The 18,704-nt window shown below is 48.5% G+C and overlaps 2 protein-coding genes across 3 annotated transcripts in view; one reads left to right on the top strand and one right to left on the bottom strand.

Annotated features, from left to right (window-relative positions):
- Positions 1-13,235, top strand: part of SRRD (SRR1 domain containing) — a 20,978-nt gene extending 7,743 nt beyond the window's left edge. Inside the window, exons 2-7 of the mRNA XM_027124439.1 lie at positions 8,092-8,132; positions 9,680-9,939; positions 10,026-10,124; positions 11,806-11,960; positions 12,462-12,507; positions 12,924-13,235. Coding sequence (XP_026980240.1) covers positions 8,092-8,132; positions 9,680-9,939; positions 10,026-10,124; positions 11,806-11,960; positions 12,462-12,507; positions 12,924-13,145 — 823 coding nt within the window. The 3' untranslated portion in view covers positions 13,146-13,235. The remainder of the gene's footprint in view (positions 1-8,091; positions 8,133-9,679; positions 9,940-10,025; positions 10,125-11,805; positions 11,961-12,461; positions 12,508-12,923) is intronic.
- TFIP11 (tuftelin interacting protein 11) overlaps positions 13,210-18,704 on the bottom strand; it is a 26,927-nt gene continuing 21,432 nt past the window's right edge. For both annotated transcript variants that reach the window (XM_027124422.1, XM_027124423.1), the window contains exons 7-13: positions 17,333-17,860; positions 17,123-17,229; positions 16,352-16,520; positions 16,005-16,248; positions 15,447-15,589; positions 14,874-15,039; positions 13,210-13,619 (exon numbers count right to left, since the gene is read on the bottom strand). In XM_027124422.1, the coding sequence (XP_026980223.1) occupies positions 13,264-13,619; positions 14,874-15,039; positions 15,447-15,589; positions 16,005-16,248; positions 16,352-16,520; positions 17,123-17,229; positions 17,333-17,860 (1,713 nt within the window). In that variant the 3' untranslated portion in view covers positions 13,210-13,263. The remainder of the gene's footprint in view (positions 13,620-14,873; positions 15,040-15,446; positions 15,590-16,004; positions 16,249-16,351; positions 16,521-17,122; positions 17,230-17,332; positions 17,861-18,704) is intronic.

The raw sequence follows: 18,704 nt of genomic DNA, 5'->3' as shown, positions 1-18,704 counted from the left end.
TCTATTTTATTTATTTCCTCTCTGATCTTTATTATTTCCTTCCTTCTGCTGATTTTAGGTTTTGTTTGTTCTTTTTATAATTCTTTTAGGTTGTAGGTTAGGTTGTTTATTTGAGATTTTTCTTGTTTTTTGAGGAAGGCCTGTATCTCTATGAACTTCCCTCTAAGAACTGCTTTTGCTGCATCACATAGATTTTGTATGGTTGTATTTTCATTTTCATTTGTCTCAAGGTATTTTTAAATTTCTTCTTTGATTTCATCATTGACCTCTTGGTTTTTTAGTAGTATGTTGTTTCGTCTCCATGTAATCATTTTATTCTCATTTCTTTTTCTGTGGTTAATTTCCAGTTTCATGCTTTTGTGGTCAGAAAAGATGCTTGACATAATTTCTGCACCGTTAAATTTGTTGAGGCTTGTTTTGTGCCCCAGTATGTGGTGAATCCTAGAGAATGTTCCATGTGCAATTGAAAAGAATGTGTATTCTGGGGTTTTTTTGGATGTAATGTCCTAAAAATATCAATTAAGTCTAACATTTTCTATGTTCAGGATCTCTGTTGCCTTGATTTTCTGTGTAGAAGATCTGTCCATTGACGTGAGTGAGGTGTTAAAGTCTCCTACTATTATTGTATTACTGTCAGTTTCTCCCTTTATGTCTGTTAGTATTTGTTTTATGTATTTGGGTGCACCTATGTTAGGTGCATATATGTTGATGACTTTAAAATCCTTTTCTTGTATTGATCCTTTTATCATTATATAGTGTCCTTCTTTATCTTTCTTTATGGCCTTTGATTTAAAGTCTGTTTTGTCTGATATGAGTATTGCAACCTCTGCTTTTCAACCTGTGTGTGTCCTTTGCCCTGAAGTGGGTCTCTCTTGTAGGCAGCATATTATAGGCTCTTTTTTTTAAAAAAATCCAGTCTGCCACTCTGTCTTTTGATTGGAGCATTTAGTCCATTGACATTTAAGATAATTATTGATAGATATGTATTTATTGCCATTTTAAACCTTGTTTTCCCATTGATTTTATGTTTCTTCTTTGTCCTTTTCATTTTTCCTTTTATGGCTTGATGATTTTCTTTTGTATTATGTTTATGTTCTCTTCTTTCTGGTTTTTGTGAATCTATTGTATGTTTTTGATTTGTGGTTACCCTGTTTTTCATGTATGTTACCCCCTTCCTATATCTACTTGTCTTAGACTGGTACTCATATAGGCTCAAACACTTTCTAAGGAAAAAAAATCAGCATTTTCTTACTCTTCTTCCCCGCATTTTATGATTTTGATGTCCTCTATTACATCTTCACGTTCATCCTTTTGCTGTTCACTGTGGTTATCATCACTGTCACAGAAATTTTTTGATTTTTTTTTTTTTAATCTGTGTACTGGCTTATTTAAGTGATTTACTTTTCCTTTGTGATTTTTTTCTTTCCTATATATTCTTACTTCTTTTCTATTTAGGGAAGACCTTTCAATGTTTCCTTTAGGATAGGTTTAGTATTGCTGTATTCTTTTAGTTTTTGCTTGTCTGAGAAATTCTGTATCTCTCCTTCTGTTCTAAATGATAATCTGGCTGGGTGGAGTATCCTAGGTTGCAAATTTTTCCCTTTCAGGACTTTGAATATATCTTGCCACTTCCTTCTGGCCTGCAGCATTTATGTAGAGAAATTGACTGATAGCCTTATAGTAGTGTTCCCTTGTAATTACCTCTTTGTTTTTCTCTTGCTGCCTTTAGAATCCTCTCTTTCTCTTTAACTTTTTTCCATTTTTATTATATGTCTTGGTGTAGGTCTGTCTGGGTTTATCTTGTTCGGGACCCTCTGTGCTTCCTGTACCTGGATATCTGTTTCCTTCTTTGTTTTTTAAAATTTATTTATTTAATTTATTTATTTTTGGCTGTGTTGGGTCTTCGTTGCTGCGTGTGGGTGGGCTTTCTCTAGTTGTGGTGCACGGGCTTCTCATTGTCACGGCTTCTCTTGTTGCAGAGCACGGGCTCTAGGCACAGGCTTAGTAGTCATGGCACGTGGGCTCAGCAGCTGTGGCTTGCAGGCTCTAGAGCGCAGGCTCAGTAGTTGTGGTGCATGGGCTTAGCTGCTCCACGGCATGTGGGATCTTCCTGGACCAGGGCTTGAACCCGTGTCCCCTGAATTGGCAGGCGGATTCTTACCCACTGCGCCACCAGGGAAGCCCCTGTTTCCTCCTTTAGGTTTGGGAAGTTTTCAGCCGTAATTTCTTCGAATTCATTTTCGATCCCCTTGTCTCTTTCTTCCCCTTCTGGAATCCCTGTTATGCATGCTGTATATTATCCTGTAGGTCTCTTATGTTGCTTTCATTTTTTTTTTCATTTGGCTTTCTGTCTGTTGTGCTGATTGGGTGATTTCCATTATTCTGTCTTCAAGGTCACTTACTCGTTCTTCTGCATTATTCGTTCTGCTGTTCATTGCCTTTCGGTCAGCTTTCTTATCTGTAAATGAGTTTTCTAATTTTTCTTGGTTCCTCTTTATAGTTTTACAGTACTCTATATTTCTGTCAATAGCCTTTCTTAATTCCTTCAGTATTTTCATTATCTCATTTTTGAAATAGGTATCTATTAGACTGAAGAGGTCTGTTTCATTGTTCTTTCGGGGGAATTCTCTTGGTCTTTTAACTGGGAGCTGTTCCTCTGCTTCTTCATTTTACTTACATTTCTCTTACTCTGAGTTTAGGAGAAGCAGTGTCTGCTGTGGTCTCAGAGGGCTATTTGTATGTGGAGGCGTCCCTGTGTAGCTTGTGGGTGTTAATGTATTTGCTGCAAGGGTTGCTTTTAGTGTGGATGCTTGTCGCCTCTCTCTTCAGCGTGTGCTGGGCATTGTCCCCTTGATAGGGGTGTGCAGATGTGTGGTGGCTGATGCCCAGTCCTGGGGTTCTTGGTGGCAGTGTTGGCTTAGGCGCACCCCCCGAGCACACAGTGGGAGCGGAGGCGGCTCTCACCCGCTCCTGGCATCTGGGTGGGTGGCAGCGGCAGCTCACGACTGCCCCTGGAACCCATGCAGTGTCCTGCCCTCTGCGAACGCGCACACAGGGAAAAAGGCTACAGTGGTGGGTCCCGCCCCTCCCCTGTCACACCCCCCAAACAATGTCACCTGGCCTCTAAGGTGGTCTGGGCTTCCTCTGCATACACCCTCAGTTGTGGTCACACAGATTCCAGCCCCTCACGCCCCCGCCCCGAGCTTTTTTCCACACAGCCACGCCCAGCCCTCTCTCAGGGTCTGATTGAAGCCCAGGTTCCCGCGCCCAGCCCTTGCCTGTGCCGGATGCACATCTCAGGCTGGGGAGTGCAGGGCAACGGCACTGACCGTCTGTGAAGTCCTCTGTCTGCCACAAACCAGCTGCTGTGTTCTCCCCAAGGCTCTGAAGCTCTCTGTCTGTCCTGGCCAATCTCCCGACAGGTGAGGGGGCTTCCCAGGGTGTAGAAACCTTTCCTCATTCACAGCTCCTTTCCAGGGGCACAGGTTCTGTCCTGATTCCTTTCTCACTTTCTTTTTTTTTTTTTTTTTTTCCTTTTGTCCTACCTGGTTACATGGAGATTTTCTTGCTCTTTTAGCAGTCTGAGGTCTTCTGCCAGCGTTCAGTAGATATTCTGTGAGAATTATTCCTCACGTAGATGTATTTTTTTTGTGTGTGTACTGTGTTTGGTCTTCATTGCTGCGTGCGGGCTTTCCCTAGTTGCGGCGAGCGGGGGCTACTCTTCGTTGCGGTGCGCGGGCTTCTCATTGCAGTGGCTTCTCTTGTTGTGGAGCACGGCCTCTAGGCACGCGGGCTTCAGTAGTTGCCAACCCACCTGATCTTAAAAGGGCACTGGCCTCCCTGTCTTCCCCATTGGTCCTGGGAATCCTTAACTTCCAGGAAAGCCAGTTGGTCTCCAGTCACCTTTAGGACCTGGTGGACCTATTGGACCTGGAATGCCTCGTGGACCACCACCTCTAGTGGGACCTCTCCTTTTTCACCTGAGGGTCCAGGAGGACCTTGAATTAAAGTGATATTTTTCAGTGTCTGAGAATGTTCCCAATCTTTTAGCCTGAAATCATTAGTGATATTATTCAGTAGTTTCACTTCTCCTTTTATTTCCTGTTCCAAATGTACTTTTTTCCCCCAGAGACATAATCTCTGCTTATGCATTATACACATGCTCCTTTAGCTTACTCATCTCCTGCCACTGTTCTGATGATAGGTACAAGGACTGCAAACACAAGGAGATAAAGGGCAATCAATGCAGCTTTGAAAGATTTAGTTTCTCTTGAAGGGCAAGGCCATTTTTAGCATTCAGAGGAAGCAAAGCTGCCATTGAGCAAGCATCAGACTTCACAAATTCTGAACAGCTCTCAGTGTCCTCCTGTTGATTGGGAAAGCTATCCCACTGTGTCATACTTCTGAAGCAGAAGCCACTAGAGCCCTAAACTGGTGAGGACACTTAAATGATCATTTTGATGAATTCCTGGAAGCTGAGTGAGGACTAGTGTGAGAGTCTCTGAGAGACTTCTGGGGGCTGCAGTCCTAGGGGCACCCCCAAACTTTCCTGGGCTTTACCTGCAGGAACCCAACCAGGGTCTTACAGTGAAGAGCCAAGAAAAATCACCCGGTGCCTCTGGCAGAGGGAGGGGAAAACTAACCATTTAAAATACATCCAGAGCATTCTTCATAACAAAGGCTTGCTCTCCAGTGAAAAAGCCATGTGTATATGGCCTTTATTATGTTATGTTCCCTCTATACCTGCTCTGTTCAGAGTGTTTATCATAAATGGAGGTTGAATTTTGTCAAATGCTTTTTCTGCACCTATTGATAAGATGTGATTTTTATCCTTTATTTTGTTAATGTGATGTATTATGTTGACTGATATGCAGATGTTGAGCCAACCTTGCATCCCTGGAATATTAGATCCCACTTAATCATGGTGTATGATCCTTTTAATGTATTTTTGAATTCGGTTTGCTAGTTTTTTTAAAAGATTTATTAATTTATTTTTTGGCTGCATTGGGTCTTAGTTGCGGCACACAGGATCTTCGTTAAGGCACGCAAGACCTTTCGTTGTGGTGTGCAGGCCCTTCGTTGTGTGTGGGTTTTGTCTCTCTAGTTGTGGCTCGCGGGCTCCAAAGCACAGGGGCTCTGTAGTTTGCAGCACGCGGGCTCTAGTTGAGGTGTGCCAGTTCAGTAGTTGTGGCGCACGGGCCCAGTTGCACCACGGCACGTGGGATCTTAGTTCCTTGACCAGGGAATGAGTCCCCTGCATTGTAAGGCGGATTCTCTATCACTGGACCACCAGGGAAGTCCCTGGTTTGCTAATATTTTTGATGAGCATTTTTGTATCTATGTTCGTCAGGGGTATTGGCCTGTAATTTCCTTTCCTTATGGCATCCTTGTCTGGTTTTGCTAGGGTTATGCTAGCCTTATAAAATGAGTTTGGAAGTGTTCCCTCCTCCTCTATTTTTGGAAGAGTTTGAGAAAGATCAGTATTAATTCTTCTTTGAATATTTGGTAGAATTCACCAGTGAAGCTATTTGGTCCTGGACATTTGTTTGTTGGGAGTTTTTTTTTTTTTAGCGGTACGCAGGTCTCTCTCACTGTTGTGGCCTCTCCCATTGCAGAGCACAGGCTCCGGACGTGCAGGCTCAGCGACCATGGCTCACGGGCCTAGCCGCTCCGCGGCATGTGGGATCTTCCCGGACCGGGGCACGAACCCGTGTCCCCTGCATCGGCCGGCGGACTCTTAACCACTGCGTCACCAGGGAAGCCCTGTTGGGAGTTTTTTGTTGTTGTTTTTTTTTTTGTGGTACGCGGGCCTCTCACTGCTGTGGCCTCTCCCGTTGCGGAGCACAGGCTCCGGACGTGCAGGGCCAGCGGCCACGGCCCACGGGCCCAGTCGCTCCGCGGCATGTGGGATCCTCCCGGACCGGGGCACAAACCCGTGTCCCCTGCATCGGCAGGTGGACTCTCAACCACTGCGCCACCAGGGAAGCTCGGGAGTTTTTTGATTACTGATTCAACCTCCTTACTAGTAATCAGTCTGTTCAGGTTTTCTATTTCTTCATGATTCAGTCTTGGAAGGTTATATATTTCTAGGAATTTATCCATTTCTTCTGGGTCGTCCAGTTTGTTGGCATGTAATTGTTCCGAGTGGTCTTTATGATCTTTTATATTTCTATGGTATCAGTTGTTATATGTCTTCTCTTTCATTTCTATGGTATCAGTTGTTATGTCTCCTCTTTCACGATCTTCCTGGACCAGCCCTGTTTTTTTTTTTTTCTTGGTTAGTCTAGCTAACGGTATGTCAATTTTTATCTTTTCAAAGAACCAGCTCTTGGGCTTCCCTGGTGGCGCAGTGGTTGAGGGTCCACCTGCTGATGCAGGGGACACGGGTTCGTGCCCCGGTCTGGGAAGATCCCACATGCTGTGGAGCGGCTAGGCCCATGAGCCATGGCCACTGAGCCTGTGCATCCGGAGCCTGTGCTCCGCAACGGGAGAGGCCACAACAGTGAGAGGCCCACGTACCGCAAAAAAAAAAAAAAAAACCAGCTCTTAGTTTTATTGATCTTCTCTATTGTCTTTTTAGTCTTTATTTCCTTCATTTCTGCTCTGATCTTTTTTTTAATATAAATTTATTTCATTTATTTATTTTTGGCTGAACTGGGTCTTTGTTGCTGCGCGCGGGCTTTCTCTAGTTGCAGACAGCGGGGGCTACTCTTCGTTGTGGTGTGCAGGCTTCTCATTGCGGTGGCTTCTCTTGCTGCGAAGCATGGGCTCTATGCATGTGGGCTTCAGTAGTTGTGTCGCATGGGCTCAGTAGTTGTGGCACATGGGCTCAGTAGTTGTGGCACACAGGCTTAGTTGCTCCGCGGCACGTGGGATCTTCCCGGACCAGGGCTTGAACCCGTATCCCCTGCATTGGCAAGCGGATTCTTTTTTTTTTTATAAATGTATTTATTTATTCATTTAATTTTTGGCTGCATTAGGTCTCTATGTGAGGGGGGGCTACTCTTCATTGTGGTGCGCGGGCTTCTCATTGCAGTGGCTTCTCTTGTTGCAGAGCACAGGCTCTAGGTGCGCGGGCTTCAGTAGTTGTGGCTCGTGGGCTCTAGAGCGCAGGCTCAGTAGTTGTGGCACACGGGCTTAGTTGCTCCGTGGCATGTGGGATCTTCCCAGACCAGGGCTCGAACCCGTGTCCCCTGCCTGCATTGGCAGGCGGATTCTTAATCACTGCACCACCAGGGGAGTCCCAAGGCTTTTCTTGTTTCTTGAGGAAGCCACTTATCACTATGAACATCCTTCTTAGAATAGCTTTTGCTGCGTCCCATAAATTTTGGTATGTCTCTGTTTTAAAGTCTATCTTGTCTAATAGAAGTATAGCTCTCCCGCTTTCTTTTGGTTTATGTTTGCATGGAATATCTTTTCCTAGTCCTTCATTTTCAGTCTGTGTGTCCTTATGTCAGAAATGATTCTCTTGTAGGTATGGGTCCTGTGTTTTAATCCATTTACCAACTCTATGTCTTTTGATTGGAGAATTCATTCATTTCATTTAAATTAATTATTGACTGTGTTTTGCTCTGGTTTGTGGAAAACAGTTGACTTTAAAGAAAGCCTAGACACTTGGTTTTGTCCCTTCTTTTACTTTCACCTTGGAATTATTTGTAATAACAAAGGCCGTTTATTGAGTACCTGCTCTGTACAAGGCACTGTGTTGAGTGTTAACCCATTTCACTCCTACCGTAACCCTTTGTGATGGGTACGGTTCTTATCCCTATTTTAGAGATGAGGAAACTAAAGTTCAGAGAGGCTCAATCTCTGCATCTAACCACCAATTGTGGAGCTGCACCTGTGTGCCAAGACCCAGACCAACATGTCCCCAGGGGTCGGGGGCCTCCTCCAGGAAGCCCTCTCTCCTGCCATCTCTGAGCCCCAGCAGCTCTGCTCTGGCCATATTCACCTGGTACCCTCCTTCAGTCTCACAGGTGGACTCTGTGTCTGAGGGTGCTCCACCATCCTCACATCCCAGCCAGGAGGAAGGTCCCTGTTAGGGCAGCCCTGAAAGGGATGAGAGATGACCACGCCATTTTTTCTCAACAGGGAGGACCTGCTTATCTCTGATTTCTGGAGTTCAGCACTAGGTGGGTACCATCTGGCTCAGGCTGGAGGCGGTCAGGGTGGGAGGAGGGCCTGGATGTGGGCAAAGCAAGGAATCCAGCTCTCATTGGATGATGTTTTGCTTCACAGAGTGGTGTGCATGCTGGGTTCTAATTCTGACTTCCCCCTTACAACTGTGTGTCTTTTGGCACTTAACTCTGGTCCTCAGTTTCTTTATCTGTGGAATGGACGTGAAAATGTGCATATCCTGTAGTGTAATTTTGAATATTAAATGAGGCATTCAGTAAAGTGCTTACGACAGTGTGTGCCTGCTGCACAGGAGGCAGTAACTGTTAGTTGTCATTATCAGTGTTGTTGAAATTTATATTTATCCTGCTCTTCCCCTTGACTTTACATTGTAGACCCCACCCCCTGCTGTTATACTCTCTTCCTAAACATAATCTGTGGCAACATAAATATTAATACACAATGTGAACGTACCATAGTTGTAATTTTTATTGAGGGACACTTAGTTTCCTTTTTTGTTGTTTTTTTAAAATTTATTGTACATAATTTTTTTTTAAACAGTAATCAAAACTTAAAAATGTTTTTAATTAAAAGAATTTTTTTAGCCGCACCATGCAGCATGTGGGATCTCAGTTCCCCAACCAGGGATCAAACCCCTGCCCCCTGCGGTGGAAGTGCAGTCTTAACTACTGGACCACCAGGGAATTCCCAATATACATAAATTTTCAATGAGCACCCTTATGCATAAAGCTTTTACCAAATTTAGGGTAATCTTCTTAGTATATATTCCCAGAGGTGGAAGTGATCAACTTGATATCCACTGTCAAGTTGTTTTCCAAAAAAAGCTTTTACTGATTCTTTGACCAGCATGGATGAAAAGAGCCAGCTTTTCGTGCAACCTTTCCTAGCCTGGGTCTTATTTAAAGGTACCTTTGCTGATAAGTCAAAACTGGTATCTTATTATGGGAATATAGGGCTGTTTGCTTTTTGTTTTGTTCTACGTACAGATTTGTTCTGCTAAATTCAGTACAAGAGGAGAGACAAGAGAACTCACCACTCTGTGAAAGGCTTTAGACAGAGTATTTTTCATTACTGTCTAGAAGCCCCAGCCTACCTTTTTTTCTTTTAGTTTTTTACACATTAAATATTCTTATTCCCGGTTATTTATAGTGTCATTCTGAGAGCTCTGCTCCTCTATTCTTTTTTATTGTAAAAAAAAGTAGGTATTTCAGACCATCACTTGCATTTACCTCGTTGCCTCTTATTAAATTAGAATGAGTTGACAATGAGCGTTAGATGGAAACCGTGCCCGTGAATGAAACCTGATTTTTGCTTGAAACATTCTTTTCAGCTGTGGGCTGTGGGCAGCCAGGGAGCGGACAGCCATCAGTTCTGGGTGGGTGTGGCAGCATGTCCCAGGCACGTTTGGGAGCGAGGCCAGCAGCCCTTTTCTCTGAGGAGCTGAAGCCTTTTCAAGCCTGCTCCTCTTCTCCCTGGGTCCATGGAGGATTTGGTTCTCAGGGTCAGAGCGTGCCCTCTGACTGTACTGGGCCTGCTCTTTCAGAAACCATCAACAGGTGTCTTAGGAAATATCTGGAACAGCTGAAGGCCCCTGTGGGGCCTCTTTCAGAAGCCCTTGGAAACCTGCATCTCGACTCATCACCAGGTGAGTCAGATGTGGCCCCTGGCTCCGTCCCAGAAGAGACCCCAGTCACAGGATCCTGCCGTTTGAAGTGTGTGTGTTACGGCGTTGGGAACTTCGCCACCTGCATCATAGCTAGAAACCAGCTCGCATTTTTGCTTCTCTTTCTGGAAAAGTGCCAGGTAAATTTTGGTATCCTTCTTTATTGTCTCCTTCCTTGGTCTTGTGCACACAGATGTTGACTAAGCCACTCATTTGCCCTCTGCAGATCCCCAGAAGTCACTGCTGGGTGTATGACCCTCTGTTTAGCCAGCTGGAAATTGCGGTTCTTAGCACCCTTGGTGTGGTTGTTCTCAGTGAGAACGAGGTACGTGGTTTAAGAGAGGGAGCAGGGAGGGCTGGGCAGCTGCTCACCAAGCGGACCCCGGGCCCTGTCCCGGGGCGCCAGGCTCTGTGACTAGCGGTGCCTCCTCCCCAGGGCGTCCGTGTGTGGCTGGTCTGTTACCCCATTTGGACCTATGTTGTGCCTGTCAGAAGAAAAAAATCACACAATGGCACAAACACGTTAGGTTTGCAAAATTCTCGTTAAGAATTGTGTCCCAGTTTTATGCTTAGTTGGTATTTACTGTTGCTGCAGAATAGAGGGCACAGTCTCCACACCTCAAACGAGGTCCTTCCAGTTGGAACGTGCCCTGTCCTGGGGGAGGGAGGCCGTAGACCAGTCACACGCATAGCACCTGGCTGAGGGTTACGGCTAAGTCCTTGGCCTACCCTGCACCCCCTAAAAAGGCTGGGATTCAGATATCTGAGACCTCTGGAAAAAACATCATTGCACAAGCCAAGGGCTGGAGCGAATCCACGCAGGTACCCCTACATTTAGTCAGGCATTGTCTTGGGGATCACAGAATCATTTTGTTCCTCTCGGTTCTGAAACCGCCATCTCATTGCTTATTATGAAACATGAAAATTAGGCCCAGCTGAGAGGAGAGTCAGTCTCTGATGTTGGCGGGGTCCTAAAACACTGCGGTTCAGCTCAGGTCATCCCGAGCTCTGAGTGCCTGCTCTGTGCGAGGCAGGGAGCTCTGGGGAGCCCGAGGGCGGTGGGTGCTGCTCTCCGCCACTGCAGGGCACGTGGCTGTGAACAGGCGCATGACGAGTGGACAGCGAGCAGAGCCACGCCTGGGAACTGAGACGGAGGACACCTGTGCTCTTCCGGGGGTCCAGGAAGGCTTCCTGGGTCTGAGCTGGGATTTGAAGGTCTCCCAGGAGTTTGCTGAGAGCCAGGACTGCAGGCAGCCTGGGCGGAGCCGCTGCTCAGGAACCACGGCCAGTGTGTCATGGGCTGGGGAAGCTGCAGGGAGAGAAGAGAGGCCTAGGGTCCCCGGCGCCAGACAGCAAGGGCCAGGGGGCTTGTTCCCACCGGAGAGGTGGCAGAGATGACATAGAGCAGAGGTTCTTCAGAGGCAGTGACTGGACCCCCAGGGCACGTTTGAAAAGGACTGAGTTACAATAGGGATCTGCAGAAAGTGACTCAGGAAAACACAAGTACCTGAGGGACAGTGACCTCTGCTGTCCCTCCTGCCCTGCTGTCACGGACCCAAGCTGTCCCTTCATTAGTCCAGAGCCTTCTGCGTTCATGGGACACGCATTTGTTAAGTAAACGCGAGTGCTTTCTGGACTTCATGACTTCTTGACTTGTAGTCCCGTATAATCCTATAGAGTTCACATGCACTACTTATGTAACTGTTCCACAAGAGAGTGTAGTAGTGTTTCCATTTGATGCTTCAGTTCGCCTTCCCCTCAGCTCATCATTTGTCCAGCTACACTGACCTGTAGTGACGTGTAACGTGTAAGTTGAACGTGCACCAGTTGATTTGATGCATTTTTTTGTAAGATGATTGCAAGCGAGCTAACACATCCTTCAGCACCACACAGAATTACATTCATTTTTTGGTGGTGACAACTCACAGCTCATTATCACTCTGCCCATCCCTCTCCCTCACCTTGTTGTAAGAAGTGTGTTTACACCTGTGCACGTTGTACCCCAGGAAGGAAAACGGAGTGTGTACGGCGAGCCCACCGTCTTTTACATGCTCCACTGTGGGACGGCGCTCTACAACAACCTTCTGTGGAGGAACTGGTCCATAGATGCCCTTTCCAAGATGGTCATCGTTGGGAACAGTTTCACAGGACTCGAGGAAAGGTAAGCCTGGGAACGCCGAGGTGCCACCAGGCCCTGAGGTGAACCCATTCCTCAGACTGACCTGCAAGCAGGAAACATTTCACACTTGGAAAGGCTTTTCCATGGGAACCTGGACAGGGGGTTGGAGCTGGGAGACGTCAGCCCTGAGTCAAGCTGGGAAGCAAGTTAAGGAGTCTTTCTGCCAATAATTCCTCCCTTCCCTTAGGACAGGCAGAAACGGCTTTTTAAAATGGGGGAAAAAACATTTGAGTTCTCTTCTTACAGCTGCATAACATCCTCTTCCTGCTTCACGATGCCTCGGTGTCTGCTGTCATTTTTCCCTGATGAAATGGGCAGTGACTGGGGCGTTCACACCTTCTACTAAATATTTAACCTACTCTGCATCCCACATTTTTAAAGATTTTTTGATCTATTTCAGTCACCTTGCCCTTCTGTGTCTTAAGTTGAATGAAACCACTCTCAAACCACCTAATCAGATTTTTAAAAAAATTTTTGTTCTAGGTTGTTGACAAGGATTCTGCAGAAACATTATCCGTATGTTGCAAAGGTATGTGCCTGAGTGAAGGGGCTGGGGTGGGACATCATACATACCTCTCCATTACCCTGGAGAATTCTGCCTTCACCTGTAGCAGCGGGAGCTCCCGTGGGGCTAACCGAAGGCGGCACAGCGAGGTTACAGCACCGTCAGCTCTCGCGAGGGGTCTGTGTTCCAGAAAGCTAGGACGTTTTAGTGCATCGCTTCATTTTTTTCTTAATTATTTCCTCTATTCTTAGTATCTGGTCTGCAGTAGGCACTGCCCTTGGGGCTTCCAACTCATTGCACAAAGCACTTAAAATACCTTACTCCTTATTTTTTAAAAAAAGGGAGGTGGGGGTGAATAGTAAAACGGGACTCTAACCCAGGAGGGTGGGCCTTACTGGGACTCTCAAGGTTTTGTTTTACTTTCGAATTTTCCTGCTCAGATTTTGAAAGGACGGGAGGAGCTGGCATTCCCTCAGACTTCACAGTACACGGACGTATTTAATGACACCTCCGTCCACTGGTTTCCTGTACAAAAGCTAACACAACTCTCCACGGACACTTGGGCCTTCCGGGAAGAACCGGATTACCAGGACTGTGAGGGTCTCGAGATCATCAGGAACAAGACAGAAGACCCTTCAGCCACTGACTTGAACCCGCTGTGATGTGTCGCCACAGAGGGACTGCAGTGAGTCCCCTTTCAGACAGGGCAGGAAGTACGTCAACTGTGATTTAAAATACCGTTTGTTTATTCACCAGTCTGTCCGTGGCAGGGGCTGCGGTCTACTTGGCCATGTCAATCAGGCTCTGCAGGGAGGTGGGCACCCAGGTCTTCTCCCCCTGCACGAACACCACGCCCCTATCGATGTAGATGACGATGCGGCCGAAGGTGTACAGCTGCTTCCCTTCGTGTCGCTTCCCGATGACGGGCATGAAGACGATGTTGTGCTCCTCGGCCTTGGTCTCAATGAGGTCTTTAAAGTTCATGGGCACGGAGCTGGCAGCCACGCCGATGCCTCTCTGGGCCATGTTCTCAGCCTCTCGTCGTTCCTGCATGGCCTCGTACTGGAAATCCTTCCTCCGCTCCGTGTGGGTGAGGTAGGCGATGTTCTCCCGTGCTCCGGGCTGCATGTAGGCACCTGGCAGATAAAGGGGGGATGGCGGGGGTGAGGGACAGGTCCCAACATGACAGAAATGGAGACGCCGACTTGGCCTAGGGCTGGGTATGCCACAGGCGCCGTCTCCTAAGGCCTCCTGGTGCCTCAGAGCACTGGTTTTAAATAAACCAGATGATCAAGCACCTTGGGGGAAATGTGGCCAGCTGGCTGCAACCAGAGATTATTAAATATTCCACATAATAAAGAAGCATCAGCAAGGGACTTATTCTTATGGGCCAGAAACCTTGACAGTCATTAGACACTGTTCTGTTCCCTTCTTGCTAGAGTTTTCACTCCACACTTCCCCCAGGGCAGCTTTTAGAACCCTGAAGACACATGGCCTATACTAGTTATATATTTAACTTACCCATACAGGCCCCTAGCCCTGGAAGAACTTTATATCCGGGGAGCTGAAACACAGATGTTTCAGCTTCACAGATGAAGGGATAATACAGGACCATATTTGCCTCATTAAATGCAGTATGTGTCTATGAATTCTCTGTTTTCATGTAATAGGCTAAGTAGAAAGAATTAAAGCCTCGCCTCGGGAAATAGAAATTACAATCCCAGCTGCCACTCTGTAGTTCTGTGACCTTGAATGAGCTCTTGACCTTCTCTGTGAAACATGGCTAGACTAGGTGCTCCATTGGCCTTTGCTTTGAGACGTGAGCACACTCTTCACAGAGGACTGGCTGAGTGGCTCCCAGGCAGAGGGACTTGCCTAGAACTGAGTAGTTCGGGAATAGGTAGTAAACGAACCAGCTGCCTACTTCTGACACACCAAAGACACCATCTACTGAGTGCCATCCACGAACAGTACGTACCTTGGTCCCCCTCGGTGCTTAATAAAAACCTGGAAGTGGGTCCTTACTACTGCTTTACAGGCAAAGAAAATGGGCTAAAGAAGTTAAGCAGCTACTAAGCGTTAGACCGTCACCCAGCTCCACACCATGAGCTGTTCCACTGGAGTGGCCACAGAACGCCGGCCGGGCAGACATGCCGAAGAGCCCAGGTGGAGCTTGAGTGAGTGAGTGCCCATTCAGGAAGAACGCCCCTCCCAGCCCCAGGAGGTGGGGGAGTGGCTGCTGGCTAAATAAGTATGTGATGGGTCTTGTGGGCAAGAGTCTGTGCCCTGCAGGCGACGGTGAGCCCACTGGTACCTGAAAACTCTGTCATTTCCATGCTCAGAAACGTGGAGCTGGCCCAGGATCTCCATAAAATGGAACCCTCACTCACCGACATTGGAGGACACCGCCCTGTTCATGATATCAAGTGCCTCGTTAAATTTGTCCTTGACGGATGGGTGCGCCAGCACTTGGTCTGAGAACATGGACTTCCAACCCAGGTACCACTTGGTGATCTCCTCATAATTTGGGCTGTTACTGAGCCAGGAGCACAGCACCTGCCAAAAGGGAACAAATACGAAACCTGCATCCACAGTGGCAAGAAAGGGGAGCAAAACTTCCAAAGGGGCCACTTGTTTTGTGTGGGTCCTGCTCCTACAAGCTGATGATACCTGGTAGCTAAGTGCCCTGCATGTGAACTGCACCTCGGCCTCCCACCTACACACGCGATACCAGTCCCCACCTTACAGGGCTGTTGGGGGGGTGGGTAATCAGACCAAGTGCTTAGAACAGCATCGGGCACGTGGCAAATGTCCAATAAAGTGGTGCTCACTGTTCCTGCCCGCCTCATTCTTACCTTGCCGTGTAGTTTACCTTCATTGTGTGGCCACAGCACTGCCACCCAAGGCTCCAGTGACTCCCTCCCTGTCCCCAACGCACCTCAACAAAGCGAAACAAAGCGTACCTGAAGCCACTTGGGGAAGAAGTGCTTTTCAAGAAGCCCCACCAGGCTGGAGACAGAGATCATCCCTTCCCAGTCGATGACCCAGTAAAAAGCATCCATGTGCTGCTGGTGGGGGTTGATGACCAACTCCCCGAGGCACATCCCTGGAAGAGAAACCAGCCTCTAAGGCAAAGCCACATAGCAGTGGCATCACCAGACAATGTCGGCTTTCGATCTGCTTTTAAAGGTCAAGTTTAAGCTCCTGTGGCTACTCTTAAAAATTGTTTTCTTTTCTCTAATCCAGTATGACAAAAATTTCAGAATACCTGTGGCTATACTGTCAGCAAAGGCCCGAACTGGACCAATCAGGAGGCAGGCAGGGTCTGATGTGGTTAGTGCAGAAAGGGACCTGGTTAACATTTATATTCGGCCTCAGTGCGCAAAACGCCACCTCTTATCCTGAGAAATATGCACTCAGAGCTCAAAGGCCATGTTTCTAAGCAGCACCGTCATTACCGCCAGCCACAGAAGCCAGGCACCGAAGCTGCTCGACCCAGATGCATGTCCCCGTTCCCTTACCCAGTTTGGGCACTATGTTCTTGACCATGAATGCCTCCCAGGAGCCGGGGGTGAAGACGTCCTTCCAGGGCTGGAGGATGAGCTTGGCCGAGGAGTCGCTGGGGTGCCACTTCTGCAGGGCGCTGGCCAGCTTGCTGCGGATGGGAGAGTAGAGCGGCTCCAGGCGCGCCTGCATGAGAGGCAGCCACGGGTGGATCCACGAGTGGATGGGGACGGTGTCTGTGAGCGGGTTCCAGTTTTCCACCTGCAGGAGGAGCGGGGGAAAGGCAGCAGGGAGAGGATGAAGAGAAATGCGAAACGAGCCCCCGTGCTTCCTGATGACAACCGTTCCCCACGCCCAGCCTCACCTCCTTCTGCAGCTTGGGGAAGACGAGCTGGTCCAGGATGTTATCCAGGATCCACACGGGAATGATGTGCACCCAGCTATCCAGAAAGTCCACCATCGGGTCACAGTTCCTCGGCTGCCAGTGAGTGACGATATTTCGAACAAATGGCATCCAGACTTCCCATATCAGCCTATACGAGAAAGGCAGGGGGCGGCTGGCTAAAAGCACTGGCTGGTTTCCACGTGTGCAAAGTACACCGCCACCTACCTCTAGGCTAAGAAAGAAAATGGCAACAGCGGGGCAATCCAGTCACAGAAAACCACCGGACCGGCCCATGTGTTGGCCAGACGTGCGCCTGCCTCGACCCCGCTCTCCTGGCCGCCCACTCGGCCTTGGGGCCTGTCTCCTCAGTAGCACCTGCCGGGTCCCGCCCCCCAAGCATCGTGTGCTTCCCCAGCTGGAGCTCTATCGGCACAGCCAACGCCCCTCATGCTTTAGGGTCACAGCTCCAACGTCACCTCCCCCGAGAGACCTGTGCCCTCCCCACAGGTGTGCACCCTTGTCATTCTCTACTGCTGGACCCAGGTGGTTACCACCTGCCTTTTCCCCTCAGTGGAGACAGGCCGTCTCTTCACTCCCAGGGTAAGGCAGCAGCACGGAGCACAGGCAGATCCTCAACGACCACTTGACAGATGTGGGGTGCACTAATGAATGAATTTAAATTCCCCGAGCAGCATCGGCACGTGGCCAGGGCTCATACAGGCAGTGCCCCCCGTCCCCCCCGAGGAGCACCTGTGGAAGGCGTCTGCTGAGAGGTCCTGCCCCCCGTGGGACAACAGCTGGTCGTTCTCCAGGAGGCTTTTCCACTTGGAGATGATCTCGGTGCCATACGTACAGTCCTGAGGAGAAACACATCAGCCGAGAGGCAGCGGGCTGACGGCCCCCTTGCCCCCGGGCCTGCCCCAGAGGAGAGGCAGCGCGGCGGACTCCCCGCCCACTCACCTTGAGGGGGTCCCACTCCTTGAAGTAGTCCTTCATGAGCGGGTAGACGATGGCCACGGCCAGGTCCACGCGGTCGGACATCCTGTACTCCTCGTAGTACTTGTCCTGCAGGGTCTCGAAGATGCGGGCGCACTCATCCAGGGTAAGGGGGTCACCGCACCCGGGCTGCAGGCGCCGCTCGCACTCCTCCACGAGCCCCAGGACCTTGCTCAGGTTGGAGATGGCCCGTTCCTCGTGCTCCAGGACCTCCGACACCTTTTCCAGCTCGTGGGACAGGTTGACCACCATGTCTCGCTCGTACTGCAGCTGCCGGTCGTTCTGGATGATCTCCTGCTCTGTGAGGTCGATGAGCAGCTGCAGGTTGTGCTCCAGCTCCGGCAGTGCGAAGCCGGGGGCCTTGGCCTCCTTGCCGGGCTGGGGCGGCTGCTGTGACTGCAGCGGGAGCCCGTCGTCGGGGACGCTGTGCTTGTGGCTGATCTGGCTGTAGCTGTAGTAGACCTTCTGCTCCCGGCCCGTCATGTCTATGACCTTGGAGAAGGCGGCAGAGGGCACGTGGGTTAATGCTCACCACCGCTGCCCTGTTAGACACACACCTGAGCCCGGGGAAGGCACGACGCTAGTGGGAACATGTCAAAACCACACCGTTCAGCAGAGCTGGAGAAGGGCGGTGTTTCTCAAAGTGGGGCCTGGGCTGCGCTAAATTGGAAGAGACTCCAGGGACAAAACAACCAACCGGTTGTTGAATCGGTCCCTCTGGACCAACCGGATGAAGAAGACTTTTTAGCAAAACTGATGAAATATGAATGTGGACTATTTAGTTGAGATGAAAATCTATTTTCATGGAAAAGTAGAGGCTGTACTGATCAAAGCAGGCAATGGGACAACAAACACAATCAAAATCGTATTTTGGTAAAAAAAAATGCATATTTAGACAAAAACACCTGGAAGGATGTACATCACAGGTGTGAAAACCAGTCATTTATGGGAAAGGAAAGTAATTCTAATATTTTTGCCTCTATTTCTTAATTGTCTAAAATGTACTGCATACTGCTCTGTAGTAATAGTTTTTTTAATTTAAAAACAACATGAAACATACAAAAGGCAACCGAGGAAATGAGCTAACTTCAATGTCTGAAGGAGACTGAGGAAACGAGAACGTGGCTGTGCTGAAACAGAAGCATCGCCATCACCTGAGGTGAGAGTGTAATCTCTGAACCACCTGTATTACAAATACCTGGGGGAAAATAACGGAGCATGAGGCCTCAGGCCCCATCTAGAGCTACAGCCTCAAAATCTCCAGCTGTGACCTGGACATCTGCGCTTCTCACCAGGTCCCCAAGTAACCTGATACACAACACCCTGACCTCTGAGA

The sequence above is a fragment of the Aethalodelphis obliquidens genome, unplaced genomic scaffold (genome assembly GCF_003676395.1).
Source record: "Aethalodelphis obliquidens isolate GAN/ISIS:26980383/991018 unplaced genomic scaffold, ASM367639v1 scaffold28, whole genome shotgun sequence".
NCBI lineage: Eukaryota > Metazoa > Chordata > Mammalia > Artiodactyla > Delphinidae > Aethalodelphis > Aethalodelphis obliquidens.
Note: the sequence above shows the minus strand (reverse complement) of the source record. Positions and strands in the feature narration are given on the sequence as shown.